The 16,430-nt window shown below is 32.3% G+C and overlaps 1 protein-coding gene across 3 annotated transcripts in view; it reads left to right on the top strand.

The window, feature by feature from the left end:
* LOC143065294 (uncharacterized) overlaps positions 1 to 16,430 on the top strand; it is an 81,380-nt gene that overhangs the window by 37,458 nt on the left and 27,492 nt on the right. For 2 of the 3 annotated variants that reach the window (XM_076238788.1, XM_076238790.1), the window contains exon 8: positions 10,493 to 10,706. In XM_076238788.1, coding sequence (XP_076094903.1) covers positions 10,493 to 10,706 — 214 coding nt within the window. Of the gene's footprint in view, positions 1 to 1,644; positions 1,727 to 10,492; positions 10,707 to 16,430 lie in introns of those variants that run through there. The other variant, XM_076238791.1, reaches the window with a different exon arrangement.

Raw genomic sequence — 16,430 nt, 5'->3', positions numbered from 1 at the left:
TATTGACTTTAAAATATTTTTAAAAGGTAATAACCTAAATATTTGTTCATGTTTTCCACATCTAATCTTTTGTGGTAATATTCTTTACAAAACACAAAAGTGTCGGCATTCACCTCAACAGCTAACCAAACCTTTAAACAGACTTATGTATTACTCAGAAGAAACACAGTTTCGATACTGTTTTCAGGTCATAAAGGATGGCATATTTTGGTATTGATATTGATTCACTCATATGGTCTTTGCATCGGCAATAAACAGATTTATTCTAAAACAAGTTTTGGCATTGTTGTTGTTATTGGTTTTGGTAGGCGGCTTACTTATGTAGTGATTGCGCCTTAAATTTATATAACATAAATATTATGTATGTATACTTTCAGTCCTTAATTTATTTTTAGTATTACGTTTTGGCGAGTAATGATATTAAACTTTGACGAACATGGTTGACTGAATTACTAAAAAATATATATATGTTGAGAGACAAACAAAAACCCACACATAACAGAAGGTACATGTAATAAGAAAATGAGAAAAAAAGTAAATGATAGTCCCTAGTGAAATGTACATTATTAATTGATAAGTATCATAAAATTGTTTATAAATTTTATCTGGTTGTTCACCTTTGTGTCGTCTGTGATATACTTATATATAAAAAAGAAGTATATTTAGAAACATGCTAGTTAAATGTTACCAATGTAAGGACGTCTCCCTCGATTGATATAGCAAATAAAGAATCCTTAAGTTAGGATTGGATGTAGATTTTTCATTTTCCATAACGGCAAGACATACTGTTATTTAGTGATTCCTCATTCCCTGACGAGAAAAAACACTTCTGTCATTGAACGAGAAATCATCCCTACCTACACCCTTAATCGCCTATTTAGATATATATGTATATAAAATATAAATGGAGCAAAAATAGAAAAATATGAAAAATAGTAATACCATTATATTATTTAAACAATGACATTGTTTGCTTTTGTTGTAAGTACAAAGAATGTCAGCGAAACAGAAGTGCTGGGATGTGCATATATATAATTATACAATAATCTGTGTGTGTTTGTCTAACTGACATCCTCTAATACAAATTTTAGATTTCATCATTTTATTGTCATATAAAAGGATTTAACTCTTGTTTCTATTCTAATAATGTATGAGCGTAGTGATTGTGTTTGTTTATTTTTCTTATTTTCTATCAATTGAATATGACTATAGTTGTCAGTTTATGAAAATCTGAGAAGACATATTGTATTTTCCTTTAATCTTTTAACATATAACGTTAAATAATTAAGATAAATGTTAGTGGCACTTTCATAAAAAAAAGCCTGTAGCAAATGTTTCTATTGTTAAATTTCTGAGCATAGTGTGTTGTGTTTGTTGTTTTCATTTCTTAAAAATATGACTGTAATTGTCCATTGTAGAGGATCTTAAAGTGATGTTGTATTTTCCCTTAATATGTACTGTTAACTTATCTAGTATACTAATCCTCGATAGATCAGAGCGTTTAAATTGAATGTTAATACTTGTTAAAATTAAATGCGTGCATTTTATGGTCAATTACTACTGGTGTTTGAAAGGTGAATGATTTACTGATGTGTTACACAGGTAGGAAAAAAGTCTGTTTGATTACGCTCAATGGACAGACACAAAGGTGAAGTGTGAATTGCACTTGTGACATGCTTATGGTTATTCTAAATATATTTAAAAAGGAAAATTATTTCATATTCGGGTGAGTTTTTCATTTATCTTTAATCTTGCTGGTTGTATACTAACTTTATGAACTAATTTAACTTAGGAACCATCTGAGAAATAATTCATATACACTAGTTCCAAATATATAATTATTTGTTTTATAATCTCTAAACTAAAGCTAAATGACACCTATACATGTAGTTGAGAGTCTTCCTATTTTCTTAAAAGTATATTAGTTTCCCGTAGATAGTTATGTACGGAATTAAAAGTGTGTGTGTATCCGGATAGAACAGGTTGGGAAAAAACCCTCTATATGGTAATTATACCTGTATAGAGGGATAATCCTTCTATAGAGGGGTAAAATTATCCCTCTATAGAGGGATATTTTTGTTTAGACTGGATTTAAATCAATATAGGGCAGAATGGCATTCTCTACTTATTATGGCAGTAACCTGGAACAGTTGATTCACCAATTGATGTACTTAATTTAATATGCAAATGCCCAGTTTGATGCTTATCTGACTAAATATAAAATCTATTGTTCACCATGATTGAAAGCTGTGATGATCAGGTAAATTCTACTCACTTATGCCTCACTGAACAGAATTTCTATTGTTAGATTTAAAATGAAATTTAAAGGTCAACTATTCCTTTTGTTGTTGATCAGGTGTTCAGATAGGTTTACAATAGATTGCAAGTTTTGTCACTTTAGCAGAAAACTGGTTATCCCAATTTTTAGTAAAGTGCATATGTTGATGCATATAATGCTAGAGATTATAGCCAATATAACTAGAAAATGCCATTCTGCCCTAATTTGCTTTAAATCCAGTGCAAACAAAAATACCCCTCTATAGAGGGATAATTTTATCCCTCTATAGAGGTATAATCACCAAACAGGGGGTTTGTTCCCAACCTGTAGAAGGTGTTTCAATGAGAGATCTACGACTCCATTATTTTTAGGCGTATCAAACATCTGTTAACGTTGCACATCATATTTTGAGCAGACTAATAGAAAGGGTACAACACCGTCTGTTACTTTGCAGTTTTCGCAAATTTTCACTCGGGCTTTTCCCTATTTTGTGAAGATATTTATTGACATTAATAGAGCCAGATCTTAATCTGAATATTATTCGTTCATTTGCTCTATTCATTTGTGGAATGGTAATCTTAAATGATACATTATTTTGGACGGAGTGTAGTAATCTTCCCTTTGGGTTGTCTAACCACTGTTTTTGCCAAATGTGTTTTAAAATGTTTTTTGTTAAACATTTGATGTCTTCTTTATAAAGGGAAATATGACAATCTAGTGTATCTTTATTAAGAGCCACTTTGGCAGTCTGGTCTGTATTTTCGTTTCCTAAAATTCCGACGTGGCTTGGGATCCACTCAAATATTATGTTGCTATCTAGTTTGACTAACTGGTTGTATAAAAATATAATGTCGTACAATAAATAATTTTTTACCTTAAATAAATTACTCTTAAAGGCTTGAAGAGCTGATAAAGAGTCGACAAACACAATAACATTATGTGGTTTAAATTCTTCTAACCATGTAATAGACAGAAATATTGCCATAAGCTCATAAGTGAAAACTGACATATTCTTAGGCAGTTTGAAACCTTTTTTTATTCCCATTTCTGGTATTGCTAACGCACATGAGGTTTTATTAGAATTTGGATCTTTAGATCCGTCCGTATATATTTTTAAAAACTGGCGATACTGCGTATCAATCATGAAGTTACTTTCACTTCGAATTAAGTGTGGATTATCCTTTTTCGAGATGAGATTTGACAGTTGTGTACATACACGGGATTTCGTCAAATGCCAAGGGGGTGGTAGGAATTGTTTGTATTTATATTTTTGGTTAGTATCTACATCATGTTGATTAATCATATCTTTTGCAACAATAAAATATGTTTTTTATTCTGTTTTATTTCCCTGGATTAGCAAAGAAAAGTTGCCTTTTTTTTTTTGGCTAAACTTTCCTTGGTTAGATGGTTTTCTTCATGACTAGATATGTTTAAAAACGATTTTGTAATAAGGCACTGCCTACGTCACCCATTTCTACTTGCAGTCCACTTGTGGCTACATTTTAATATACACCGGCACAACTTCGAAGTGCTTGACTTTGCACCCGGTCCAGTATTTTCTTTACGGAATGTGAGGCGGAATTATATATTTCAATCCGTAGTCTATTTAGATATTATAAGTGAAATATATTTTCTAAGCGAATGGCTGTTTGCTCCCCACTTAGTACTATCGTCTGCAAATCGGGAAATAGAACAATGAGTAAAAAGTAAAATCACAAAAATACTGAACTTAGAGGAATATCTATTCGGAAAGTCCATAATAACATGGCAAAATCAAATAACAAAACGCATCAAAAACGAATAGACAAAAACTGTCATATTCCTGACTTGGTACAGGCATTTTCAAATGTAGAAAATGGTTGATTACACCTGGTTTTATAGCGCTAATCCTCTCACTTTAATGACAGTATCATCAAATTCCGTTATATTTACATTGATGCATTAACTAAAAAGACACAATAAATAAAATAGTCAAAATATGGGTACATCAGTCATCATCGTATAAATAAAGGCAACAGTAGTATACCGCTGTTCAAACTCATAAATCCATGGACAAAAAAACAATTTTAAAAGGAACAATTTAACAGAACACAAAAACATCTATCTACAAACACATTCATTGTGTGTCTGACGTTAGAAAATTATATACGTCAGATAGATTTGTCGTTCAATGTGCACACAAACAATTTTAAAATTTACATAGGAATGTTAGCATATAGGGTTAAAAAATCAAAAGTATGCAAGAATAAATTTCAGAAATAGACGGAGATAATACATGAAGGGAGATCGTTTACCATAAGTTGAATAATGTCGAGCTGATGCAACTTCCTTGAGGGGTACCATTTTGGATCGTGAGAATATCAGAAAGAGTGTTATTTATTTTGACCTGTTTTGTTCTGTTAGTGAGAAAACTATTAACCAAACCGAGCATGTTACCCTTTATCCCAATTTTAACCATTTTGTTTAAAAGTCCAAACTGCCATATCATATCAAATGCTTTCTGGAAGTCAATAAATATTCAAACTAAATAGTCTTTCTTTAAAAATGATTTTTGTATATCGTTATCAAGTCTAATTATTTGTTCCATCGTCCTTCTATTTTGACGAAATCCACTCTGATAAGGTGAGTAACTATGATTTTTCTCAAAGTACCACCTCAGTCTGTTATTAATCATCTTTTCTATAATTTTTACAAAATCAGATGTTAAAGCTATTGGTCTGTATGCATGTGGGATCACTTGAATCATTCCCCTTTTTAAAGCTTGGAACTATTATTTAATGTTTCCAAGCCAGAGGAAGATCTTGTGAGAACCAAATTCTGTTATATAATAAAAGAAGTACACCAAGTGATTTATCACTAAAGCTTTTAAACATACTATAGGTAACCTTATTTTTACTAGGAGATGTATCTTATGTATCAGCAATAGCATCCTGTAATTCATTAAAGGTAAATGGTTCATTATAACTTTGGGAGTTTTCAGAAAAATAGTGTTTCAAGTTTTCAGCTTCTATAGACTCAATATGTTCTTTATGTGATATAAATGCTTCTGAATAGTTACTTCAACTACTTACATTGGCAAATGCTTCAGCTAATATATTAGCCTTTTCTTTAGTAGATTCATATATTTTATTTTTGTAAATCAAAGTAGGCTTAATTAGAGAATTAATTGTTTTACCCATCATTCTCTAAATCGTATTCCATACTTGCCCTATATTATTATTATTATTATTATTATTATTATTATTCTAGCCACTGCAGAAGGTTTCCCAATATTGCTGTGTGTTAATTTTAAAAATACTATTTCTACATTCCGTTTCTTTGTATAATAAATAGTCATGTCCATCTCCTCCCCCCCCCCCCCCCAACCCGTATGTCTGACCTTGATACGAGCTTTATTGCGTTCTTTTAACCCAAATGTACAGTTTTCATTCCACCAGGGGACTTCTGGTTTATTAGTTTTCCTCCTTTTCTTAGAAGGGATGTGCTCACCAGCAATTTTAATGATAGTGTTAGTGTGATGAGTACATGATTCATTAATATTTTCAGTAACCATGCTCTTACGTTGTTTATGACATGAGCTGGCGATCCCATCCCAATCAGCTTTTTTATAGTTCCAAATCAACTCTTGTTCGCTGTTTGAACAAGATGAGGTTTTATTCAATGTTAATTGTATTACAAAATGGTCATTATGATACTAAACCCCTAAGGGGAGGGATTTTACTTGATTTTTATATGAGCAGTCTACCAGTCATTATAAAAATCACCATAAAGTATATTAATGATTGTTTTTTATTTATAGGTTAGACTATATTTGGTCATGTTTTATGAAGATTTAAGCCAAGGCGAAGCCGTGGGCTTGAATCTTCATAAAACATGACCAAGTATTGTCTGACCAATTTAGAACATATTCACACTTTCGAGTGACCTTATAAAATTATCCTTTACCATTGTAATATATTCAAACCTAAATAAGAGTTCACTTTTTATAATGAACTAAATGTAAAACATAGGTAATCATCATTTCAATGGATGGAATAATATAGCTCTGACATAGTTTGTCATGACCAAGTGGATAAAATGTTTTTCTTCTGCTTCAGGTAAAATTTAATACTTATTTATCTTGAGATATTTCTATTTTGAAAAGCAACACAATATTATATAAATTCCCTTTTTGAAATTTGATTTTTCTTATAAAGATAAAACTCTCTGTATAAATATTTAAATTCAGACCATTCAACATTAAATGCTTACTTTTTATTGATAAATTTACATATATTGTGTTTCTCGGAAAAAAAATCCTTTGCTTTATATATCAGTAGTCTGGCATTATTTTCTTGAAAGAAAAATAAAATCCCTCAAATGTCAGGATTATAAATTAAATAAATACTATTTTACCTATATCCTTACCCCAATTGTTTTTTTGTTTATTCTATATAGTGTACCATTAGAAAATGTATGAAAATTTGCAAAATTTAAAATGTTTTGCTTTAATCATTGCTCTTTCATCTTTAATCAGTAGACTTTTCCCTATGGAAAATGCCTCAGGGAATTGTACAGTTCGTTAGTGCAGTTGTTAAGAGTTCACTTTTATAATTAACTGACAATGAAATGTCATTCATGTATAGCATTTCATAGTGCATGGAAAACCATGTACTATGAAAATTAGAGGGCAAAAAACTGACTTTTCATTGGACGAGAAAGGGTGAGTATGTTCTAATGAGAACATCTGTATAACTTGTATTTCTTTTAATATGCAACATAATTTTTGTTTGTGTTCTTTTTTGAATTGTTCATGAACATTAATAATGTGTTAACTGTTGATATTTATAGTCTTTTTCTTCTTCGCTGTGAATACCACTGTCACTCTAATATAATTATAATCAATTTAACTATTGTCAATTTATTGTCTTAATTTTGTATGCCATAACCATTTAATGTAAATGTGTTTGTGCTAATAAATATTGTCTATTGTCTATGATGAATACATACCTTTCAAGCTAATTAATTGAGGTCTGGAGCTGGAATGTCAGTAACTGCTAGTAGTTCTCTGTTAATGTATATATCATTGTCATTTTGCTTAGTTTCCTTTGTGACCTATTTTGACATCGGACTCTGACTTATTGTAAACAACGTATTGCTGTGATTCTTTATTCTGCATTGACTAGAGGTATAGGGGAGGGTTGATATCTCATAATAAGTAAAATCACAAATATACTGAACTCAGAGGAAAATCAATTCAGAAAGTCCATAATCACATGGCAAAATCAAATAACAAAACGCATCAAAAACGAATGGACAAGAACTGTCATATTCCTGACTTGGTACAGGCATTTTCAAATGTAGAAAATGGTGGATTGAACCTGGTTTTATAGCTAGCTAAACCTCTCACTTGTATGACAGTCGCAAATTCCATTATATTGTCACCGATGCGTGAACAATACAAACAGACATAATAGGTAAAAATGTCAAAAATAGGGGTACAGCAGTCAACATTGTGTTATCATCTTAATCACTATAAAAACAACAAATGTAACGAAGAAGCACAAAAAGGCATACATCAAATTAACATCCTCAGTTTGATTATATTATACGATTATATTTGTCTATGTAAAATGCACCCATCAAGGAAGGAGGGTATGGGTACTGGTGTAAAATTGCGCGTTTGAAATTCGCACAGGTAGACATGAAATAATTTTGTCGTTCAAAGTATGACGGGATGCATAAATACAGTCACGCAAAATAGATATAACAAACACTGACTTAACAGTTAAAGTAATAAAACACCTTTAACCTACTGCATTTGTGTGTCTGTCCCAAGTCAGGAGGCTCTGGTCTTCGTTAGTCTTGTATGTTTTTAAATATAAGTTCATTTATATGTATCAGAGTTTGGTATGATGTCCATTGCTGAACTAGTATGCATTTTTGTTTGTGGGAGAGCTGAGAGCCACTTGTGTTGAAGACCCATTGGTGGTCTCTGGCTGTTATCATTGGTCGGGTTGTTGACTCATTGATAGTCCCCATTTTGTTTGCAATTTTATTGTATCTGGTTGAAGCATTCTTGTAATGTAATATAATGATATAATCAATAAAACTATTACAGTGCTATACTATTAACATGCAACGTGTCGATTAATTAACTTATATCGAAAATATATAGTACAATCGACGACTCAAAGCTATGTAGTAATAATGTTTAGCTGACCAATAAACATCTATACTTTTAAACGAGAAGACCTCATTTTGTGTGTCGCTTCTCTTCCTTCCACAGTAAATCAATTATCGTGCCTCTGTGTCCTATAGGTAAAATGCATAGTCGCATTTGTCATCCATTCTTATGATTATTCGGATTGAGTTATTTTGGGAGAAAAACGACAAAAAAGGAGTCCGGATATGATTCCGTAATCGGACTGGCATTTAGTCATAGTCAAGACTTCCGGTTTGAAACATGCACAAATACAACCAATCGTATGATAGATAACAAAAATGAAAAATAAATAAGCCAATCAGAGCGTTATCCATATCATGGTGTTTAGATCGCAAGAACCACAACTATTATACCTCCTTATAGAGGACAATTATTTTTCGCGTCTATCAACATGTAAACTACGATTATACTACTTTAATAAATAGAGCCTCTCTGTATTCTTTCTACTGTTTTCTTTGAATGTTTACTCTTTTAGGGGTCATACCAGTTGCATATATATTAAAATAAGTAAAACATGTGACACAAGTACAACCAATTGTATGATGGATAACAAAAATGACAAATAAATAAGCCATTCAGCGCGTTCTCCATATCATGGTGTTAAATTAGTTCGCAAGAATCACAACTACTATACCTCCTTAGAGAGGACAATTATTTTTCGCGTTTATCTACATGTAAACTACGATTATACTACTTTAATGTATAGAGACTCTCTGTGTTCTTTCTACTGTTTTCTTTAAATGTTTACTACTTAAGTGGTCATACCAGTTGCATATATATTAAAATAAGTGAAACATGTGACATATGTACAACAATCGTATGACGGATAACAAAAAAGAAAAATAAATAAGCCAATCAGAGCATTCTCCATATCATGGTGGTTAGATCGCAAGAATCACAACTCTTATACCTCCTTAGAGAGGACAATTATTTTTCGCGTTTATCTACATGTAAACTACGATTATACTACTTTAATATATAGAGACTCTCTGTATTCTCTCTACTGTTTTCTTTGAATGTTCACTATTTAAGGGGTCATACCACTTGCATATATATATAAGTAAAACATGCTCAACTTCATCTAAAACTACCTCGACCAAAAACTTTAACCTGAAACGGGACAGACGGACGGACGGACGGACGGACGGACGACCAAACGAACGAACGCACGGATGCACAGACTAGAAATCATAATGCCCATAAATGGGGCATAAATATTTATTGTTGAAAGGGAAAATAGTGAATTGGCAAAAATGAAAGTAAGGTAGAGATTAGAGGCAGGCAGGACCTTTTTCGAGGCGTCGGGATCGGGTGTTTTTAAGCTCGGGATTTGGGGATTGATACTTACGGGATCCGGGAATATATTTTTCGATTTAGGGATTTCGGGATAAGGACCCCTCCGACCACCCCTCAAATTAATCTTAGTCGGTCTTAATCATTTATACATGATTCATATCCTACCATTGGCATGTTAATAAGGCTCTCAAAAGAAAAAGCACTGATAGGATTGTCCTAGAAGCATATTTTATTACACTAATAATGGTCTATATATAAGCAGTTACATTTATTTCATGTTTGAAACGGTGCAAATTTTTAATTTGATTCGACTTTTACCAAAAGAAGCATTGTAGCAAAGGAGAAGAACAATTGTGGTCTGAGGCCAGACACACGAAAATAATTGAATTTAACAGAAATTAAACTAATATCGGACTTTGGAACAAGGGAGAGGGAAAAGGGAGAGCTTTTGATACCTTTTATGAAATTCGACATATTACATAATATCTTTTACAAAAAATCATCCTACAACAGTTCACAAGCTGTATATGCCCGCGATTTCGCGGGTGTGTTCTAGTTCTATATAACATAGTTATATTTCTTTATGTATCAAGGAATTAATTTGTTGTAGATATGTTCTGAACTACACGGTTACTACAGGCGGGTACAGAGAACTTGTCAATAGAACAACATATTTATATTTCTTTATGTATCAAGGAATTAATTTGTTGTAGATACGTTCTGAACTACACGGTTACTACAGGCGGGTACAGAGAACTCGTCAATACAGACAATGGCATAATTACTGCTACTGAAATATATGATGGAGTTAGTTCTCATCAAATTATGGAGTATCGGTTTGACTACGATAAACCAATTCATTGTCAAGAAATACATAATTGTTCTTCTGGTGATGTCCCGCTTCAGCTGGAAAAGGATATAACAAAGGTATGTTAAAATTGTTCAGGTGGAAGTGGATATAACTAAAGTATGTGATTAGTGTCTACAAAGTTCAACATCAACTTGAAGAGGTAGTAATTAAGGTATGTTTTACAGCTATTATAAAGTTCTGCTTAAACTTGAAAAGGATTTACTTGTCAAGGGAGAGTATATAACTTCTATTAAGGTCAGTTTAAGCTTTTTTTATTTCAAATGAATTGTATTGGAGTAATAAATAATTGTATCAATAAACCAATTTTTTTGAGACGTTTCGGCCATTGGCCTTCTTCAGTTCTTTATTTTTCCTCTCAACTACATGGCTGACATTACATTTGTATTACATTACATTATAATCAACCATGTAGACTAGTTGAGAGGAAAAATAAAGAACTGAAGAAGGCTAATGGCCGAAACGTCTCAAAAAATTGGTTTATTGATACAGTTAGTTAAAGTGTGTTCCCTGTTCACTGGTGGTAAGCGGATGGTCGTAACTTAAAGTTACAACCATCCGAAAATTGTAGACAACTCTAGGGATCAGTTTGTCTTTCAGTGGCGGATCCAGAAATTTTCGTAAGTGGGGGCCCACTGACTGACCTAAGAGGGGTTCCAGTCACGCTTCAGTGATTCCCTATATAAGCAACCAAATTTTTTCCCAAAAAGGGGCCCCCCCCTAAATCCGCCTCTGTCTTTTCCGATTTTCGTGCAGTAAAATGTTCATTTGAGCCAAACCGCTTGTCTCAAAATACACTTATCGTGAGTGCGTTGATATTGAAACCTAATTTGATACATAAAATCATTCCAATTTTCGTAAAAGAGTCATTCAAAAATTCAAGCATGATGGTCGTAACTTCAATAAATAGTGTTTTGGATGATGGTCGTAACTGACACAAGCTGGGCGTAACTTTTAGAGATGACCGTAACTTTTTTTGTTTATCTTTTAAAACAAAAAAGTTATGTATATCTGTGGTAAGGAAAAAATGCGTCCACAAATCCGAAAGTTAAGGAAATATCCGAAATCTCGACCTCAATGTACTCAAAAAGAAGCACATGAATTTCAGGTATATTTTATTACATATTTAATTTGATCAAGTATAAAATAGCCTATATGCAAAATTTCAATATGGAATCAAAACTGTATCGTATGCCCTTAAAGAGGACTGTTTCTCGAGCATTTAGGCGAACTTTTATCGAAGTATTTTAAAGTACTGTGCACGTAACCATGTTAATAAACTCACTGAATCACGCTGAATTGAAGCAAACAGTTCTATCTTTCAATATTATCCGGGCTACACGCTACTCATACATGTATTTGATTCCATTTTTAAGTTCAGTGTGTATAGTGGCTGGCAGCGTAGATTAGGTAATCAGTGTATAGTGGCTGACAGCGTAGATTAGGTAATCAACAACCTCCTACGTTCGAAGCTAACGCAAGGTTCTATGCGACCCGGTGAATTCATATTTCTAACCAATGTCAAGAAGTTTCTCGCTCAAAACTCATGAGGACCCCGTACGGTATCCATCAGTAGTTACCGATTTGATTTTATCCAACAAATTAATTTATGACCTGTCGCTTAGCACACGGTTATGATATAAATATAATCTTTATTGCAAAAGTACACCCATAAGGGTGAAGCAATACATTCAAACAATTATACAATACAATATTATATAATCTAAAACTCAATATATAGAATAATAGAATATATTTTAAGAGTTCAATTATAAATTTATGTCAAAAACACCATCATAAGCTTGTCTTACAAAAAGTATTTCAACGTCTCTATTAGGTGCCATAAAAGCTGACTGAAAATCATCCATAAACCAAATTTCATGTTGTATGTCAAAATAGGTCTTATAAGAGTATTAAATAATTTACATGACAAATTAGTGGGAACAAAATTTAAACTGGACGTTTGTTTTCTCAATAAAAATAAAACTGTAATACCTTTTTTACACAGCTCTTTAGTAGTTTTTGTAAAATTCCTCTATAGTTAATAATATTCCCTAGAAATTTCCTAAACTTCAGTCAAAAATTTATCATTGAACAAGAGGGGTGGAGATTGTTTATAAATATTCCGAAAAACTAGAATTTTAGTCTTGTTTGTATTTACACCAAACTGCTATTTAATGCAAATATTTATTTAGTTTGTCTAGCGCGTTTTTAAGCCATTGGTGTGTCTCAGACAATAACACTAAATCATCTTCATAACTGAGAGTTTGGATACTTGAAGTATCAAGAACTGGAGGGTTACAAGTCTCACCAAAAACTGAATGCAAATCAGTTATATGTAACAATTAAAACCCTGACTCTTCTTGGTTTTTGGAAATAATATGAAAAAAAGATAAAAATCATAACAGATAGTTGTAATAATGTTTGAGACCAAATTTGGTTTAATATTTCTTTATTTGCTTTCATTCCATTCAATGGTTCTCTAAAAGAAGACATTTGAATGTGTTTCCCATAGGGTCCTATGTTAAACTAACACCCCCGCTGGCGGCCATCTTGAATGATGGATTGGCTACAAAGTAACACTTGGTCAGCACCTCATAAGAAACATTCATACCATATTTGGTTCCATTCCATTCAGTTATTCTCTAGAATTTCAAAATGTAAAAAGTTAACGACGACGACGGACGACGGACAACGGACACAAAGTGATGAGAATAGCTCACTTGGTTCTTCGGGTCAGGTGAGCTAAAAAGTAGGACTTCAACTGTCCCCTTGCCTTACACCTCTAATAATTGGAAAAAAGAGCGTTCAGTAATAATCTTCATTGCGGACTGTGATAAGTTATACATATTTTTCAAAATAATATGAAACTTCACACCAACACCATCATTTATCAATTTATACAAGAGTCCATTATGCCAAACAGAGTCAAAAGTACCACGCAAATCTACAAAACAAGCTTTGTCTTATTTTTTCCAAGTATTTAATTGGTGACAAAAGTTTTTAAAATACATATGCTATAAGACGTTCTATGATTTGAACGAAATCCAAATTGATGACTGGAGAACTTATACTCATAATGTTTTATTAATAAGACTTTCGATAGACAGTTTAAAATAGAAACATTTCTATAATTGCATATGTCCTCTTTATCTCCAGACTTATGGATTAAAACTATAAAAGCTTTCCTCCACCTGGTGGGATAAATACCAGCTTATAAAAAAAATATTATAATGTATGTAACATGTACTCCTCGACCACTTCACTCCTTTTAGTTTTTATTATTTGGTGAAAACAACTTCACATATATATCATATAATATATTCATATAATAAAGGACACGTTTAAAACTATTGACAAGCCTTATTCGGTACAATACTTTAAAAAAAAACTTTTTAAAATTTTGAATTCATAAGTGTTAACACGGACCGAAATTCTTTATTACACTTTGCATTGTGAAAATAAAAAATAAAAACTTCATAAATATATCATATAATATATTCATATAATAAAAGACACGTTTTAAACTCTTGTCTTGCTTTATTCAGTCCTATTTTATAAAGAGTTACGACCATCACAATTTTACGTTACGAACATCCTCAACATTTTTGTTGTTTTAGTTACGACCATCATGCGCGAATTTTTGAACTACTATTTTACGAAAATTGGAATGATTTTTTGTATCAAATTTGGTTTCAATATTAACGCACTCACGATCAGTGTATATGAGACAAGCGGTTTGGCTCAAATGAACCTTTTACTGCAGGAAAATCGGAAAAGAAAAACTGATCCCTAAAGTTGTCTCCAATTTTCGGATGGTCGTAACTTCAAGTTAGGACCATCCGCTTATCACCAGTGCTATTGGAATTTTGAAAACAAGGATGTATTGGATTAGTCAACAGATCAAGCTTATGTATTCCTCTTCACACAACATGCTATAATATATTACTTTCAAACAAAATGATATCACAAAATTAACATCTACAAATTTTCTGAAATATGATTAACCAGTGGCAGATGAGGTGTTCCTGGGGATCCCCCTTTATTGTTAGACAACAAATGCTCGTGTGTGGGGACATACGGTTGGAAACCCCTTATTATATCACATGTTGGAACCCCCACCCACACCCTTAAAAATGATAAATTGACAATCATATGTGCACGAAAACCCTTTACACAATTCGTTGAGGGTGTAGGATTAAATAATGTCCCCAATGAAAAAAATTCCACCGGACACATTTTCTTATGTCCATGGACAATTTTTACTTATTTAAATATGTCCTAGACACAAATTTCTATGAAAATATGTCCTCAGGTATGAAAAAGTGTCCATGCACATGGACATTCATTACCATAAAATTGTGCAGGTGGACATTTTTTTCACAGGACATTGTGTCCGCCAAGGTATTTTTAAAGTATTAAATAATATCCATTGCCCTTCTCATTACTAGAGGCATTTAACCTTCAATTGCGGACTTTAATTAATTATTACTTTGACATACAGTTGTGTCGTTGGCACTCATACAATCCTTATCTTCATATTTTTATCTTTTGATGTAATTATATACATGTATAATTCAAACTAAGAAAGTAACAGATGCTGTTCAGTATTATTTTCCTTGGAGGACCCAATTTAATAACATTTACTACGAAAATGTGTTCTGTAGATGGACCATATTTCATAACTGTTGCTGTTAAATGCTGTCTGCTTAGGAGACAATATTTCATGGCAATGGACATAATTTATTTTCTATTTGATTGTACACTTCCTTCATATAGTTATTCTTTCATTGTCATTGCTGTTTGCTGGGAATTTCTTAGAACTTAAATTTCTCTATATTCACTTCCATCCATTATTTGTTTGTTTACATTTCATGATTTGTATGTTAATCAATTTCTCATCAATCCTTCTCATTTTAATTAAAACCCAAGTATAATAAAACTTTTTAATGACCTTTATATTACTTGTACTTCCCTTGGAGGACACATTTTTTAAAATAGCTGCTATGAAAATTTGTCCTGTGGGTGGACACTATTTCATATCTTTTGCAGTAAAAATCTGTCCATTTGAAGGACACTATTCCATGGGAATGGACATTATCAAATACCTAAATTCTATGAAAACTGTGCACATGGACACTTTTTCACAGGACACTATTATGTCTTAAAAGGGTTCTTTAGGTGGCCTGTTGCAAGACAAACTGTTTGTACCATTCCAATTTACCTTCATTTTGATGTGGCAGTTCAAATATCCCCTAACAATTACATCATCCAGAACAGCCTCTACCTGTTGTATTTATTTCCAATTTGTTCTCGTCCTGAATATATATGAAATATTTGCAACTGGACGTTAAGCAACCAACAATCAATCAATCAATTACAACTTGAAGATGATATAACAAGGATTGTTAACAATAAATTAAGGTCCGCCTCAGCTATTAAAAGGATATAATTGAGGTATGTTAACAGTACATGTTACACTTCTATAAAGTCAGATACTTCTGCAAGTGAATTTACTAGAGCACAGTGTCTACAAAGTTCCGCTTCAGCTATGAAAAAATATGATTCAGGTATGTTAACAGTGCATATTACAAAACTATAAAAATCAGCTTAAACTAGCTGTGGATTATGTATCTAGAGTGTATCAACATTGTTTATAAAGTTTCACTACATCTGTGTCAGGATGATGTTTTGCTAAACTCTGTCTAACGTCTTACGTTAAATATGTGATTGTCGGAAATAAACTGATTGAATTTTGGCTTTGCATTGAATCTGATCGGTCA

The sequence above is a fragment of the Mytilus galloprovincialis genome, chromosome 2, assembly GCF_965363235.1.
Source record: "Mytilus galloprovincialis chromosome 2, xbMytGall1.hap1.1, whole genome shotgun sequence".
Classification (NCBI taxonomy): domain Eukaryota; kingdom Metazoa; phylum Mollusca; class Bivalvia; order Mytilida; family Mytilidae; genus Mytilus; species Mytilus galloprovincialis.
The sequence above is the reverse complement of the archived record's forward strand: the minus strand, read 5'-3'. Positions and strand labels throughout refer to the sequence as shown.